This window comes from Sapajus apella, unplaced genomic scaffold (genome assembly GCF_009761245.1).
Source record: "Sapajus apella isolate SASKATOON/1434 unplaced genomic scaffold, GSC_monkey_1.0 scaffold17, whole genome shotgun sequence".
Lineage (NCBI taxonomy): Eukaryota > Metazoa > Chordata > Mammalia > Primates > Cebidae > Sapajus > Sapajus apella.
Window position 1 is genome coordinate 15,399,642 of NW_022436957.1, and position 18,074 is coordinate 15,417,715.

Here is an 18,074-nt window from a genome sequence, read left to right on the forward strand (position 1 = left end):
CATGGAATGAGCTGGCACCAAAAAGCCAGCATTATTCAATATAAAGCCATGTCAGGTTAGGTCCTGAGACTTACTCGAGTATCTGTAACTTACCTATCCATGTGTAATAACTGACACTCCTTTCCCTAAGTGATTGGTCAGAAGTGATCATCTAAGTGACTCATAAAAAGGGAAGGAGTTTAGAAAAAAAGAGTAGGGCCAGGCTGGGTCACCAGAATATAGCCTGATAAGGAAATTCTTTCTCAGGTCCACAGTTGGGAGACAGAGGTACCAGCTATATTCATGAGACTACAATTCTGTCTGGGCTGCCTTCTTGCTCAGAGTCTTCCAATACAATCTCTAGGCTGATGACTCTGAAACCTACATTTACAGTTCTCTCCCAATCACCAGACTTACTTATCCATCTGCCTGCTGGATGCCTCTACTTGATACAGGCTCACAAGAACTTCCAAATCCAGCTAGTCTAACCCATGTCCTTCCTTCCCAAGTATCTTCTTTCTCCAGTGTTTTCTAATCAGGAAACAGTACTACCACCCACTCAGCTGCTTAAGCCAGTTGCCCAAGGCACCATCTTTAAGTCCTCCCTCTCCTTTATCCCCCACATGCTGTCAAACTTGATTTTATCTTCAAAATATTTCCCCAAACCATCCATTTCTCTCCATAGTTCAAACTGTTTGAACATCCCTTGCCTTGATGCTTCCTTCTATGAAAAGAAATCCAAATGGACATTTTCTGGACACAACTGGAAACTCCTGCCATTCTCTGCCCCTTTATGCATTCTCCCCTGGGAGAGTGAAATTACTTAACTCTCCCAGGTGATTTTAAGAAAATAAACTGGGCGTGCTCAGCTTGGCTCTTCTCTTTCCTCCTCTTGGAAGTTAGCTTTCTCTGCTGTTCCTCAAGGGGCAGGTCCTTCTATTTCGCATTGGCCTGAATTAGTCCAATGTTGCTGAGATTGTGTGGGCAAATCTGTCTAATTCTGGGAATCAGCTGGCAGGCCCATTTGTCTCTCACCCTCATCTGTACCTTCCAACTTTGCCTTCATCAGTAATGACATTCCAATATAACATATATACAGAGAGATCACAAATCATATGTGTTAAGCTTGAGAACATTTCACAAAATAAAATAAGATCCATACAAATAGAGGAATATACCATGTTCACGAATTGGAAAGGTACCAATTGTCATCAAAAGTATCTATAGATTCAATGCAAGTTCAATCAAAATCCCAGGAGGGTGTTTTTTTTTTAATGATGGGGGATTGACAAACTGATTCTAAAATTTAAATAAAAATGCAAAGGGCCATGAATAGCTTAGGTAATCTTAAAGAGGAATAAGTATCTAGGCAGCACAGAATGGGTACAAGGGCAAACAGACCAAGAGAACAGAGTCCAGAAATAGGCCCATTTATACATAGCCACTTAGGTTATGACTAGGGTGATAGGGCTATGCAGTGCAGAAAGGATAATCTTTTCAATAAACAGTGCTAGATCAACTGGATATCTATACTGAAAAAAAAAACAGCAAAATTAATATTTTGATTATTCATTCACTCACTCATCTAATTAATTAACTGGTTTAGAACCTAGATTTGGAGTGGGGGGCTATTTATCAGGAAAGCCAACATGTTTCTGTTACTTCTCTTCTAAATTTTAGTCACCCTGTCTTCTGTAATCCACTCCTCACACTGCAGTTGGAATTCTTTTCCTAAACCATCTATCTGATCATGTCACTCTCTTGCTTAGAACACTTTGATAGTTTCCCATTGCTCTCCAGGTCAAGTCCAACTCCTTAACAAGTCTCACAAGATTCTTCATGATCTAGGCCCTGCTTTTTTCCCCACCTCCTGCTGGAGCCTCTATACATCATCTGTGGTATCTCTTTCCCTGTTCAAGGCATTTAGAGATGTTACTCTCCCCACCTTAGTAACTCTATGCCAATTGGACCCATGGTTTTCAGCCTAAATATCACTTCCTGTAGGAAGCTGGTACACACACACATGAACAAAAACACACCTTCCAGCCTCCGTAACAACTCACCACTTCCTGCCATGCCTGAGGGCTTCTACAGTACAACAGTGTGTTCTCAGCCTGACTATGGCATTTCCTATACTCTATTATTATTGCTTATTTACTTTTCTGTAGCTTCCCAAGGGCAGTGACCTGGTCTCCTTTACCACTGTATCCTCAGTACTGAGTATACTTAGTGAGCATTCAATACACGCTAGCTGAAATGAGTCATATTTATAATTTAGAAAGTATTTTCAGGTACTTTTTTTTTTAAGTTTTGTGAGGGAGGATAGGTTAAAAAAAAAGTATTCCCATTTTACAGATGGGCCAGCTGAGGCTGACTTTGTCAAGGTCAATCAGCTAGGACAATGGTACTATGGCCCTATAATTTTCTAAGGTTTAATTCGGTTCCTCTTTAGCCATATTTTGATACAGAACATATTTACATCTGAGCTTAGTTTAAATGGGACATGTTTCTCCAAGGTTCTTTTTTTTCCCTTTTTAACCTTTTATCAAGGGAAATTTCTAACAGACACAAAAATAGTGTATACACCATCCAGTTTCAACAAATACCAATTCATGATCAGTGTCTCCTCTATGCCCCACTCTTTCGTCTCCTGGACTACAGGAACCAAGTCCCAGACGTTAAATCATCTCAGCTGTAAATATTTCAGCTAAACGGTACATTAAACAAATCATTCGGAGACATATCCACTTGGTGGTATTTAAAAGATTCATAAATGGAATCCTTCCTTATAGCTTAATAAGAGAAGCAAGAATACCTACATGAACTATCTATCTATTCACAGTTGGTGAAGGGATGTTAAGCAATATCTCTCCTGGTATATAATCTAATCATTAACTCTGGGTAGGGTAATATAGATTAAAATATAAGATAAGCACAAGATTATCCACTGGCTCAGAAAAGTAGATCTCAATACCTCACAAACTTTGCCACACATAGTGGCTCAAACCTGTAATCCCAGCACTTTGGGAGACCAAGGTGGGCAGATCACTTGAGGTCAGGAGTTCAAGACCCCCCTGGTCAACATTGTGAAACCCCATCTCTACTAAAAATACAAAAAATATTAGCTGGCTGTGGTGGTGTGCGCCTGTAATCCCAGCTACTTAGGAGACTGAGGCATGAGAATCACTTGAACTTGGGAGACACAGGTTGCCATGAGCCAAGATTGTGCCACTGCACTCTAGCCTAGGCAACAGATCAAGACTCTGTTTCAAAAAACAAAAAAAAACTTCACAGTCTTGAACGAAAAGTATAATATGATGCTCACAGCTGTTAATAATTGTCAGATTCCCTTTTTCTCTCATCCAAGTTACCAAGCCAGACATTTCAGGTCAACTGTCCCAGCCTGAGCAGGAGACCTGCTTGGGCCTCACCTACCGAATGCTATCACACAAAATACAATTCGTGCTTCTAAAAATCAAAACAGCAAGCTCAATTCTCAAAGGAAGCTTTCTTCCTTAAACATAAATCTTGGACACAAAACCATCTCAAAAGTGATGAAAACCAGGTTTTGCATGCTAATAAAACTGTATCACACTTATCGGCTGTTGTGCCAGGTTGTACAATAACATGATGGATCCAAAATCTATGCAACTATCTGTGACGCCAACAACACGGGGTGGAGATAGTTTCAAATCCTCTTAGATGTTGTGAAAATTGTCCACACCCAGTAAAGCAGGCTGAGAAGTTTATGTTTTCCCCAGTGGCCCCACATGAGAAATGGGTTTAGGGAGCTTCCAGCACATGGTTTCATTCTGCAGACAAATCAGGAATCAGAATGCATGCACAAATGTGTGTGTGTGTGTGTGTGTGTGTGTATGCGCATGTGTGTGTGCGCGTGCACGCACACACATGCGCATACACACACACACACACACACACACACACACACACACATCAAATATCCCCCGAAATGCTTGGGACCAGAAGTGTTTGGGATTTCAGGTTTTTTTCTTTTTGAATTTTGGAACATCAGCAGAATACATCCAGGTTGAGCATTCCTAATCCAAAAATGCGAAATCCAAAATGCTCCAGTGAAAATTTACTTTGAGAATCATGTTGGGGCTCAGTAAGTTTTGATTTTGTAGCATTGTGGATATTGGATTAGGGATGTTAAACACACATGCGCACACACATATATATATATCTGATGAGGTTAACACTTCATGGCACTAATACCAATGCAATAAATCAACTCTCTGCTTCACAGAGGTACAGTGAGCTACACAACTGATGTATTTTCAACTACACAAGTGCTATATTATCTTACCCAATATTCTCATTCTAGAGATGTCTGTAATCTTTAAAGTGCAGCATTAATATAGATTTTAATATTATTCATTCAACAATATTTATTGAGCACCTATAATGTGCCATGCACTGTTCTAAGCACATACAGTAGATTAGTAAACAAAATAAGTGATAGATATAACAAAAATAAATCTGTTAAAAGATGGATGTGCCATAGACAACAAAATACGTAGTGCCTGGAAGGGGGACGGGGTGAGGTTTCAGCTAAGATGGCAGGGTGGAAAACGAGGCAGCCAAGTGGGCAGGTAGATGCAGAGTGCCCAGGCTGAGGAGACCATTGCAGCAAATGCTCCCTGTAGGAGTGTACATGGTATGTCTGAGGAAGAGCAAGGACCCAGAACAAAGGAAGTGAAGGGGGAGCAGTGTGGAAGGAAGTCCCAGCAGTAAGGAGGGCTGGGTCCCACTTTTGTTCTCAGGAAAGCAATGGCAGGGGTGTGAGCAGATGAGTAGCATGATGTGACTTGGGTTTTCAAACGTTCTCCTTGGCTTCGCTCATGAAACTAAACTGTAGGAGGAAGGGGAGAGGCAGAAAGCCCTATTAAGGGGCACTGGAGGCGATGAGACATAGGTGGATGGTGGACATATTTAGGAGGCAGAGCTGAGAGAAAGAGTGATAACCCAAGGGTTTCTGTTCTGAGCAACAGGAGTGGGGGATGGCGCTGCCTTCAACTGAGATGAAAAAACTGTGAGTAGAGTTGTTGGAGGGGGATGATGAGTTCAGGTTTGGGCAAACGGATATGAATTTAAGATCTTCAAGTGGAGATATTGAGGTAAGCAGGCAGTTGGACATACAGCTCTGAGGTTCAGGAAAGAAATGTGCTGAGATAAAAACCTGAAAGTATTATATTTGACACTGACATTGCTATCGACAGTAACTCAATTTATTATTGGCGGCTAAAACAAATATTAATAGCAATAATAAGAGAAACACACACACACACACACACACACAGTCCTCCTACAGGAAGAAAAAAAAGGCCAAGAATCATAAAACAAACAAAAGGAATGAACTGTTTGCTGACTGAGTCAATGGTCATGTTCACTTCAATCACTTGAATAAAATGAAGAAAAACTACACCCATTGTTCCTTTCCAAGATGGGGACTTGCTCTTTGGTAAACGTTTACAGGAATCTGAATGTGACCATGTGAAACAGAGTGAGCTCACGAGCTGGGACACTAGATAGTTTTCAGATCTTAAAAACAATATCATACATTGATTGCTGAAAGGAACAATGCTGGCTCAAAGAAACTTCAACATTGAAAAACAAAAGAGTTTAAATGAAACAGTTTTTAATTTCTAGGTATCTGTCCTTTCTGCCTGACTCATCTCTGGAGGGATTCAGTGTTTGAAAAGTTTCCTTTTCAGGTTCTGTTTCTAATGCATGATGACACTGGGCAAGGTTGCTGAGGGCCAGTGGAGGGGTGGGAAGTCCTACAGCTGCAGAAGATGATGCAATCTTTAAAATGTTACTCCACCCCCCAAAAAAACACTTAAGACCCACCCATAAACCTGCATTAGAGAGGTTGCCAATACCTCATCCCCCAAACCTGCTGGCACAAACTTGTCAAAGCAAAAATTTCAGCACTAAATCAAATTAACAAACATTCCTTCAGCATAGCACTAGTGTAGCTTATTATAATTTGGAAAATTCCACGGTATTTATCAACTCCTAAGCAAGGCTACAATGCTTAGAAGTATACCACAGTACACGTCATCCGCAGCCACAAGCTCCAGGGCTCTGGGTGTGTTGCTGTGGTAACCGCGTACTTAGCAGCAATATGGCGCCTGCCTCTCACTAGCCTATAACCAGAGGCGGAAGGAAACAGCCAGCTTCCTGAACGAAACAACTCAGGGAGTCACGGCACAAGCCATCTCCATCATTCACACAGGAGAATTCCTTTCAACAGTCTGAAATTGCCTCCACCTTACTCTTAGAGAAAAGGTGCACAATTCCTTCACAGTCAGCACACCCAAGCACAAAGCACTAGAGAAATGTAGAGGAAGAGGAGAGGGATTGTCCAGTGTCTGAAAAGTGTGAAGGTCATACACTTAGATGAGTCCAGGAATGAGGGTTTTTTCTGGAAAGCAGATAGAGAAGTGCTGGTCTATTTCAAAAGTCATCCTGAGAAGCATTCCCTAGAGAGATCAGTAAGAAAGGAAGCAGCAAACTAGAGCATGAGCCATTTGAGGGAAGTTGTTCCCACATAGAGGGAGAGGTGAAAAAGGAGACAGGACAAACAGCTAGTACATGAGGACATGGAAACCCTAAAAGAGAAACTGGAAGCTTCCTGAACCAAACCCCATGACATACTTTTGGATATTCCACATTATGTTGAAATCAAACAAAAACTGTCGAACATACCTTTTCCACCGGCAGAAAGTCATTTTCTACTTCAATTGATCTTGGTCTTAGTTTGATTGGCTTGTCTTTGAAAATGTCTCCAAAGCCCACTCCTTTAACTTTCTTAGGCTGGATTGCTGCAGTTGCCACTGTCCCGTTGGCACCTTCAGACTTGGTGCTGCTTGAGTCACCCCCATCACTCTCGGAGCCTGTGGTTTCCCTTAAACCTGTCAAGAGTGGGGATGGTGAGAGAGAGCTCAGAAATCAGTCAGAGCCCTGAAGAACTTCACAACCAGCCAGGAACCATCTCTCTAAGTGTTACTGGGCACAGGATAACTTGCACTAGGCTTTTGTATTCAGTGTGTTGAGTAGTTTGACTGGCTCTGAGTTTTGTTTGATCTCCCTATCCCTAACTTTTAAGAAGTGAATCAAAACAACTTTTCAGAAAATCCAATTCTAAGCAAGTATCTTTGTACATGTGAAATTTCACCCCTCTTTAGCTGGGAGCCTGGTTTCGATCCGAATTTGTTTTGCCAGAGCCTGTGCAATAATAACCCTTCCCATCCACCTCGTCGCCTCCCCACCCAGTCAGTACCACATACTGTACCTCCAATCTCTATGACTCATGTCAATTAGCAATTAGCAATGAAAGTAACATTTCCTAAAGGGAAGCTGTAAAGCTAAAAGCCATTTAAACAAATTAGCAATTAAAGAAACCACACAAAATCATAACTGCCAAAGAATTAAATCTTTTTGGATGGCTTCACAAGGAATAAACGCATGCAGACATGTTTCTCTAGGAAAGCATTAAACCAAACTTGACATTAAGACGGTTTCACCAGCAAGATGATCATTTGTTAAAGACGGAAAGGAAGCTGCCCTCCCAGAGGCCAGCATCCCCCAAACCTATAGCCCTTCTTCTCTCTCTTAAACACCAGTTTTCCCAAAGCTGAATTCCTTTCCAAGAAGAACATTGGGGACATGACACTCTTCCCTGGACCTTTTGCGGCATGTGTTTAGAGTCATAAAATAGTTATCAGCAAGACAACATGGACACTTACCGCCCCAGATTCTTTTTCCCCCAGGCTCTGCCCACAATCGTGTTCCTAAAAGGAAGAGCCTATTTGTATCTAGTTAATTTCTGGGTGTACTTTCTTTCTTGATGGTCAGTATATCAATTATGCCATCAAAGGGGAGGATTCAAAGAATATTTTATGGAATACTAAACTCTGTCATTAACCCATCTCTGAAAGCCTCTAGATGTGTAGAATAGCTCCTGAACATTTACTACATCTCCTGATCATAACCATGCCCTTGAAATGAAAATATGCCATCAAATGTTCTCTATTAGCCAATTGTGCATTATCTTCCTACAGGTAAGGTGGCCTCCTAGTCCATAAGAATGATACACCAAATACTTGCTCACATAAACTCTCATAAAATGTTGAAGTCATTCAAATAAGGAAGTCTCAGTGCAGGAAGAAACTGTTAAATGAAAACAGACAAAACGTAGAAACGTCATTATAAACTGCTAACACGTTTCAAAATCAAATCCTTAAAACAATGGTTTTGTTTGTTGTTGCTGCTGTCTTCCATAAAATGGTATTTTTAAGCCAAAAGAGTGGGGGAGGAGGAAGATCCCTGGTGTACATTTTAATTAACTGAAAACCAGCATTTGTGAGCAAGAACACAGGACTGAATGAGAAACAGCCCATAACAATGGGGTCAGCCGCAATTCATAGGACAGGATTAGAGTGTGTAAACATCAAGAACCCTCCCCCAATTAGCTATCCATTCATGGTTTATCTGTTCATTGTTTTTGCAAATATCCCTGCTGGAGTATAATTTTGGAGTCTAAATATTGTGTCATTTCCCCCTTAACATGTTCTCATTTTGCATATGGATTCTATGTGATAAATGGCTTGTATATTCCTTTCTGTCTTGGAAAGAGCCATTTGAGGGTGAAATAAAGAAACAATTAGTGGAAGGAAACCATCACCACCCCGCTTCCTCAGCACACTGCCCCCATCACCACCAGAAGGCAGCAGGGCAAACAGATTAGGGCAAGTGTATTTTAGTTCTTCAAAGCGGAGAATTTGAAAGGTTCTTCTATCATTCATCATTAGTTAGAACTGTAATATTTTCAGCTAATGCCATCCTCATTTCACTGAGCTTCTGGTTTTTGGGATTTGCTGTCTGCCGGGCTCATCTTAATAAGTTTATACTAATCATTGTAAGAAATACTCTATGTTACATAGGGAGAGGCTGCACAGTCATTCAACCATACAAGCATGGCCCGGGAAGGAAACACACAGATTTTTCTTCCAGGAATTCTGACAGGCTGGTTCTATCACTTTTAAGTGTATAAATTAAACATCTAACTATCTGTGTTGGTAAAATAATTCAAAATCTACTTCCTTCCCTTTAGAAGAAAAGAAAGGTGACTTTTCATTTTCATGTTCATTTGGTGCTCCAACTTTTAGCAACTCATGCCCATCATACATGTTATCCCATAAAATGTCCCAATGTCATGTCCGGAATGTCAGGTGACACTCTTGGGTGATACAGCCCAGAGTGTGGACTGTGGATGGGGGCAAATTCATGAAGGGCTCATTACAGGTAGGCAATGGTGAGAGAAGTGCAGAAAGTATGTGTGTCTGGAGCAATGCTTTAGTGTTTTAACCGTGTGCACTGGTATAACTTCCAGACATATGGCTGGTGGTGGAGTCATCTAAATGAACAGGGCACAGAGCAATCTAGGTGCTGTCAAACTCCCAAATTGAGGCACAGGTGGCACACTGCATGTGTAGTGAGGTCATATGTAGTAGGGCCATGCATCTTCCCATGGCGGAGTGGCAAGAAAAATAAATTTGACCCCAGTTTGTGAAGCATGGCTCTGGTGTTCATGTCGGAACCTTCTCTCTCATCATATCCATGCATATATGTATGTATGCATACGTGTATATGGAAACTAACGTGGATGCTCTCTTCCAAGGTGGGAAAAAAAGAACAAAGCCTCCTCAATTTTGTTCTGATAGTCCTTTAACTGTCCACTTTTCTGGAATGTACCCAATCTTCCAGCATTGATCAGTTGAGATCCATGAGCCATTTTTATCGATTTTTAATTTAACACTTACATGGGTAGAGCTTACTATGTGGCAAGAACCATTCTAAGGGCATCTCATTCATCTCCTTCCCTTCAACTTTTTGCAGCCTTATTTCACAACACAAAAGCCTACACATTGTCCTGCTTTAAAAAAAAAAAAAAAAAAAAAGTCTGCCATGTGGTAATTGGCTGAGCGAGCAAAGCAAAACGCCATTTCTGGCATGGATTTTCATGCCAAATTCTTACTTCTTTGAACCACACAATGACAAAATGGTTTACTGGTTTTCAATGACCCACTTGGAAAAAGCAATAACCATGAGAGGTTGACATCTCTGCAGGAAGCCATCTTACACCACTCCAGAAGCCCAGAGATACTGGTACAAATACATATGCCATGACAAATGCTACTGCCCCTTTGTCTGCACGTATGGTTCATGCACACATATCACATACATAATAGAGGCACAAAGCAAACAAAAGCGCCAGGGACTGGTGCTGGGAATGCTCCTTAGCACACGCCAAGGAGATGACACTTATCTTAGACAAATAAGTCCATGTCCTTGGATCAGATAGTCACATATACACTTGGCATAAGCATGAGCAGCTCAGGAAAGGGCAGCTGCATCAAAAAACACAAGTATCCAGATCTTATCTTTACAAATGCCTTCTGCTGTTAAGGTCACTCACTGTAATAGCGTCTGTGGCCCTCCGTCTTTCCCGGTGCAGCTCGGTACAGAATTGTCCCTTCAAAGGTAGTCTTTCCTGACAGTGAATGAGAGAAGAGAAGGGGAGAGAAAAACAAGAGAGGAGGGAAGGGGGAGCAAATGATGGCAAAAGAAGGAAGAGGAAGAGTCTTTAACTCAATTTGCCTTCAATGAATCCACTGCAAGAGCTTCATCCACAAAATTAAGCAGAGACCATTAGGCAGGATTTAAGAATGTTACAGAATGAGCCCAAAGTCCCCATGCAACCAGGATGGCATGAGCACCCAGAAATTGGGGCTTGCCTCTGCAAATGACTGGCATGTACATTGTGCCCAGTTTAAACCTGGAAGCCATTTCAAGCATTGTAACTTAAAGCATGGGAAAACTTCAATTAACCAGAGGGAATCCAATCAATTGGATCCCTTAATTACCTCAATCGTACAGCACAATCTTCTCTTTGGAGAGTACAACCTATGCATAATACAGATTTAGACCCATTATCCTTTATCTTCTACCCCTAGAGACCTATATGATAAAAATGAATATTCATGCCCCCAAGAATCTAAACAAGACACAGAATTCTCTTTAAAAGATCTGTCGGCTGGGCACAGTGGCTCACGCCTGTAATCCCAGCACTTTGGGAGGCCAAGGTGGGCAGATCACGAGGTCAAGAGATCGAGACCATCCTGGCCAACATGGTGAAACCCTGTCTCTACTAAAAATACAAAACTTAGCTGGGCATGGTGGCATGCACCTGTAGTCCCAGATACTTGGGAGGCTGAGACAGAGAATCGCTTGAACCATAGGCAGAGGTTGCAGTGAGCCAAGATTGCACCACTGCACTCCAGCCGGGCAATAGTGCAAGACTCTGTATAAAAAAAAAAAAAAGAAAAAAAAAAGCTGTCAACCTCAGTGCCTTTAAGCAAGAAAATGTATTAATATACTGGCAAGAGGGGTTTCACCACTGAGGTTTGAAACCAACAGTGGCATCCATATGAACATACGGGGTTTCCTGCTTAGCACGAAGGATACCAGAAAACCCTATTTCTCAAAGTATCTTAATTGGGATTCTGCTGTGTCAGTCATGAAACTGTACTTAAGCATGAGGACATAGGACTCACCCAGTGTCAAGTATCAAATTATCTTTTTTTGTTGTTACAAGTAGAGATTACCAATAGCATAAGATTGAACACATGACTAAAGTCCAAATATCCCTGGAACCATGAGCAACTACACAGAATACACACATACTGCCCTGGTTTGAGTGTACTCCAACCCACCCTCCCACACCCACCACCCACACCCTCACCCACCCACAAAGGCCTACAGAGAGTACCACCGACAGGCAAAAAGATTTGCTAAAGGCAAATTCAATTAATAAACATATTACTTTAAATTATCTGAGAATAAATTCTATTATGGTTTGTTAGTTAAATATTCATACTGGAGGCCAGTCATACAGCTTCCTAATAAGTCTGGAGGATTAAAAAGCTAGGCTACATTTACAGAGAAGCAGAGAGTAACACTAAGTGAAGGGAGAAAGCAACTTGTCTCACTTCTTAGAAACACTCCATGTGAAAATGGGAAACCCAAGAGAAACCACACTGTCAGTTTCTGGGCCTTGGCACGAATTGTGAATGATCAGAGCAGCAACTTAAATGGGATCAGGTATTTCTAATTTCTGTGTCCTACAGCCATGGTGGTACATCCTTGTTTTGAAATGTGCCCTTTTCAACAGATGGGCTCCATCCAATTAAAGCAAAAACATAGGCATTCAAATCATTGGGTGTGTAAGAATAATCTGAAGACATAACAAAGTTTCAAATGTTCTTGTTACACTTAAAGGACTTTGATGACAAAAGTGGAGCAAGTAACAGTGGTTAGTTTTTATTTGGGCAAATTTTTATTCTGCTTAATTTCAGTCATTAAGTCAACACTACTCTCAGAACACAGCAGTTTTGTGAGCCTGGCCCTCCAAAAGTTAACAGCAGCAGTCCTCTCAAGTGTTAGAAAATAAGCAAGTGTAAGATTTTTCAAAAGGCAGTGTTTTGATAATGTTCATCCAAGTACACTAGAACTTCCATGTGTTCTTCCCCAAGACCAAGCCTGAGTAGACCATGGCTCTGATGTCTCTGAATGGTCAAGCCTTTCTGCAAAGTCTCTCTGTGCACTAGCAGCAAGGCAATTTGAGATGCAGTCTGGGCTGGGGCTGGGTGTCCTATGTGAAGAAGGAAAAAGCCAATTGGAAAGGTTATAAATATGAGTGATATTGACCTTACTGAGGGAAATTGTGTACTGTCACCGTTAAGTATTAGTACTTGAAGGCAGCAAACACTATAAAAGGGAAGAATTTTAAAATTTACACACAAAACCATATACTTATACTAGCATCTAATTTTGCCTGAAACTTTCACATCAATTTGCTCATTGTTCTTCATTGCTAATAGAACATCATACCCCAAACAAATACCATCTAATATTACAAAGAAAAAAAAGTTTAATTATGCCACAGAGTGGAATTTGTCATACTGGCTTTCATTTTTACAGGCAACGGACACTGAGCAATCCATTTCTTATAGCTAATGAAACACAATTATTTCTGTATCATGGCAGTGGTTTGCTAAATGTTTTTTAAAGCCATCTTTTTTTCTCTCTTTTTTTTGAGACAGGATCTTGCTCTGTTGCCCAGGCTTGAGAGCAATGGCACGATCATAGTCCACTGCAGCCTTGACCTCCCAAGTTTAAGCAATCCTCCTGCCTCAGCCTTCTGAGTAGCTGGGACCACAGGCACATGCCACCACACCTAGCTAATTTTTTTCTATTTTTTTTAGAGATGGGGTTTTATCATGTTGCTTAGGCTGGTCTCAAACTTGCAAGTTCAAGTGATCCTCCCACCTCAGCCTCCCAAGGTGCTGGGATTACAGGTGTGAGCCACCACACCTGGCCTCCATCTTCATCTTTGTCTTAGCCTGACAAGTCTGATACTAAAATACCAGAACCTCAACTTTTTAAATAAGGAATTAGGAAAATGAGAAATTCAATACCAGCAGAAAAATCATGGTTATTAATAGATACAGAAAGAAAATGCGAACTTTCTTCCTCTGAAGACTGTGGGAAATAACTGAAAATGTTTGTGTAGCTATAAAATTTAATAAACAGGGATACTTTTAGTTTTACAACTATTATTTGAAAGCAAATAATATCAAAGGATGTGAAAAGCAGAAAAGACACATTTACTTCTTAAATGTAAGGCAAAATACATATAAAATTGAGGTTGAACAACAGTCATATCCGGATTTCTTTGCCACTGTACATTTAGTCAACAGTAGCATGTGCAAAATTGTAACTGAAAGCAATTAACTAATCATGATCTGTGACAATAAGAGGAAATAAGCTAAACTGTACTCAGGCTTGAAATTTGTCAGATGCCCTGTGAAAAGGTGAACTATTCATGTAATGGAGGCAGCACTACAGTGTGTGTGGAAGGCTTATATATCATTTTCTTCCCATTACTCAAAGCCTGGGACTTAATTTCACTGCGCTTCAGTGTTCTCAGCTGACACTGAGTTAAACTATATCTAAGTTCCTTTCCACCTTAACATCATAAGATTTTGCCTACACTATCAGCACAACCACTTGGCTCTTGATTTTTAAAAATCTAATTTACTAAACACTTTTTTGGACTATTGATCTCTTACATGGGAGCCCATTTTATTATTATTTTAAAACTTCTGGTTGAAACCACTTTGCAAGTCCTAATGAGTAACTCGGTTTGGGAGACATTTACCAATGGCTGCTAACATTCAAAAAGTAGGACAGCCAGACATTATGAGCCTCCAAGTGGATTATCCATTACCATCTAGGCAGCAGGTTTGCTACCTGTGTAGCAAACCTGAATCTAATCAAGTCCCTAAATCTAATGATCAATTTATAGGAATACAGATTTAATGACACAGCAGAGATGAAACTGGCAAAAGCTACACAGTGAGAAACTAATGGACAAAGGGGCTCAGTTTCCTTAGCAAAAAAATTATAAGAAAAAAAGGAGATATGAAGGAGAAATCTACAGATTCAAAGAGATTTGAGACATAGTAACTAACTGCAATTTATGTACTTTATCTGGATACAGAGTCGAATAAATTGTAATAAAAAAGACTTTAGGGGAAGTGAACAGTGAGCACGTGTTTAATTATTCTAAGGAATTGCCATAATTTTATGTGTGTGAGATAAATGGTATTTTTAGACACTCTTTTACTGATGCATGTTACAATATTTATGAATTAAATTATATAATATCTGGGGTTTGCCTTCAAGATAATATGGACAAAGTGTGTGGAGGGCTATAATTTTAACAAATTGGACAAAGGTTAATAATTGCTGAAGCTGAGTGATAGGTACACAGGGGTTCATTAGACTATTCTTATTTTTGCATATGTTAGAAATTTTCAACAGTAAAAAGTTTATAAGAATCTTTTTTGAAAAACTACCTTTAAGGTTTCATAAGTTCTGTAAATGGTAAAGATGTTTTCAAATTTATGCAGTGAGAAGTTTCCACTACTACATAACTATAAATTTTCCACTCTGAGATAAAATGGATAAAATATCCGCCAATACAATCATTGCAATTCTTTCCTTGATAGACTAGATTACCCAAACAAAGATCTAGGAAAGTTTAGAGACTTTTATAACCAACTACCATATGTAAAAATACATCAGAATAAGAGAAAAGCAAGTTCAAGCGATTTTTCACCTGTCATTCAAAAATAAAAATGTCTCCTTATAGTAAAAGGCAAAGCATTTATTAGACACCTACCATGTATCAAGCAGTCTTGGCATACTTCCTGATAAATATAATGCCAATGTTTCTTCTATCACATTCATCCATTGGTACACAAAATTCAACTCAATAACTACTTCATTAGAGACCAGCCTGGCCAACACAGTGAATGGAACCCCATCTATACTAAAAATACTAAAAAATTAGCTGGGTGTGGTGGTGGGCACCTGTAATCCCAGCTACTTGGGAGGCTGAGGCAAGGGGAATTGCTTGAACCTGGTAGGCAGAGGTTGCAGTGAGCCGAGATGGCACCACTGCACTCCAGCCTGGGCCACAGTGCAAGACTACATTTCAAAAAAAAAAAAAGAAGAAATAAATAACTGGTTGAAATATTTTCTGGAAGTAGAAATGCAGAGAATACAAATACCAAATAAATATGTGTACATACAGAAGCAGGGGTGTTTGTGTGTATGTCAGAAAAGAAGAGATATATGTGCTTTCACTGTACACATGATTCATACTCAGATACAGATTTTATCATTCTTAGAAAAACCTTACCCTAATGTGTGGTAGCATTTACATTAAGAGGATTTGCAAATGATGTCACTGTGATCTCAAAAAATTAGAATATGACACAAACATTAGGAATTTAACTTACTCCCAGATCTGTGTATTAAGCAATCTCTGTGAAAAATGAACTGTTATTTGTGAAGAGTATTAATGGGTTGGTCTAACAAAGACCTAGATTAAGTACATTTTAGCTCATTCCAGAGTAAAAAGCTAGATGTCTTTTGTATATGGACCACATTTTGATTTTTACAGTTTTATGACAAAAGTAAATATGCATGTACCATAATTATAACAAGATGTTATCACTGGGGGAAACTGGGTGAAGGATACAAGGGATTTCTCTGTACAGTTTTGTATTTATTTTTGTAACTTCCGGTGAATCTACATTTCAAAAGAAAATATTTTTTTTTAAGTAAAGCACATCAAAACTACCAGCACCATTATCTGGGAGTGGAGAATAAGCAGATTCCTTTTAAAACCAAAGGCTCTACTTAGAAAAATCCTACCAGTACATATAATTTCTGTATGTAATCTGATCCAATTATAGAAATTTTAACATAGTTACACACTGAAGCAAATTCAGGGGGTAAATGGCTACTGGATATATATATGTATATTTTGAAACAGTCTTACTTTGTGGCCCAGGCTGGAGTATAGTGGTGTGATTGTGGCTCACTGCAACCTGTCTCCCAGGTTCAGGAACTTCTTGTGCCTCAGCCTCCTGAGTAGCTGGGATTACAGGTGCATACCAGGCACATGAGGCTAATTTTTTTTTTTTTTTTTAATTTTTAAATTTTTTTTAGTAGAGACAGGGTTTCACCATGATGGCCAGGCTGATCTCGAACTCCTGGGCTCAAGCTATCTACCCACCTTGGCCTCCCAAAGTGCTGTGACTATAGGCATGAGCCACCATGCCTGGCCTGCTACTGGAAATTCTGTCAGAACACCGAGAGATACTATTTCTCTCTCTCAGGGAATTACTTCAATTTAGCAAGCTATACATTATTCTCACATTTGCTCTTCTATGAAGCCCTACATCCCCATGGGACTGGCCTCTCTGCCTTTGCGCCCCCACTCTTCTTCAGATGCTTGCTAGCAGAGCACCTGGGATACTTTGCTGAACTTGGGTTTCCATGTCCTCTTTCTGTAGTGTGAGCTTACTGAAGGCAGGGACCCTGTCTGAGTTGTCTCTGTATATCGTCAGTGCCTTGTAGTGTTTTAGTAACAACAGGGTGTCAATAAAGATTGAATGAAGAAAAGAAGGAAGAAAGAAGGAAGGAGAGAAAGAAGGATGGACAGATAGATGAATATGGACAGACGGATGGAGAGATAGGCCCTCTTTTCCTTAACTGTACATACCGGAAGATTACAAAGGCCATGTATCCTTTATCAGAAGCAGCCACCCTTGTTAGGAGACATGTCTCTCCAGAGGACTAAAAATCCCCTCAACAATGGCGACTAAACATGGCTGCTGAAAGTACTGGGCTCTCCTGGTCTTGAAATGGAAGGCTTTTAATAGAGTAAGTGTGTGGGGGGAATAGTCTCTAGAAGAGAAAATGCCCCTTCTGAGTAGGTGACGACATAATGCTAAATAGAAAGACCAGTCCACCCAACCTCCTAATCCTCTGTACCAGGAATTCCAGCACCAAATCCCTTTAGCTGAGGGGTCAGGCAGGATGAGCTGTCCATATTACTAACTTAGAATGAGAGAAGTCAATTTGTTTCAATAGTTCCAAGATACAAGAGGCATTACTCCTCTGATCTTCCAGCTCTGAGAGCACAGCTAAGATGGCAGAACACCAAGATGTCAAGACTTTTCCAAAGAGGTTGTCTAATACCTCTGTAGATCTCCTCCTTTGCATCAGTAGAGGAACTCCAAAGTAATTTCCAAATGTAGTCATAATGCTTCAGCGAACACGGTATTGATCAGTATGCAAGCAGCCTCCAAGCAACTGATACTAAATGGTTATGTTTCAACAGTTATCTTGACTAACAATGAGAGCTACCATTTATTATGGGTCTGCCACAGAGCAAGGTGGTTTATGCACATTATTGCTATTGGAACTTATAATGAATTTATTCATGGAAATAATGTTATAATGACCCGATTTGGTCCTCCCTCTAAAAAAATCCCATTTAATCCACCATGTCCCTGACATAGCGTATTGTTATTAGAGGACCTAATTATCAGGTACAATAGTTATTCCAGAGTACAAAAAAAGGCACC

The 18,074-nt window shown here is 40.2% G+C and overlaps 1 protein-coding gene across 10 annotated transcripts in view; it reads right to left on the bottom strand.

The window, feature by feature from the left end:
* Positions 1 to 18,074, bottom strand: part of SH3KBP1 (SH3 domain containing kinase binding protein 1) — a 374,021-nt gene that overhangs the window by 156,846 nt on the left and 199,101 nt on the right. For 6 of the 10 annotated variants that reach the window (XM_032286049.1, XM_032286045.1, XM_032286048.1 and 3 more), the window contains 2 exons: positions 10,484 to 10,558; positions 6,712 to 6,917 (listed from right to left, as the gene is read on the bottom strand). In XM_032286049.1, the coding sequence (XP_032141940.1) occupies positions 6,712 to 6,917; positions 10,484 to 10,558 (281 nt within the window). The remainder of the gene's footprint in view (positions 1 to 6,711; positions 6,918 to 10,483; positions 10,559 to 18,074) is intronic. The other 4 variants (XM_032286053.1, XM_032286046.1, XM_032286052.1 and 1 more) reach the window with 1 other exon arrangement.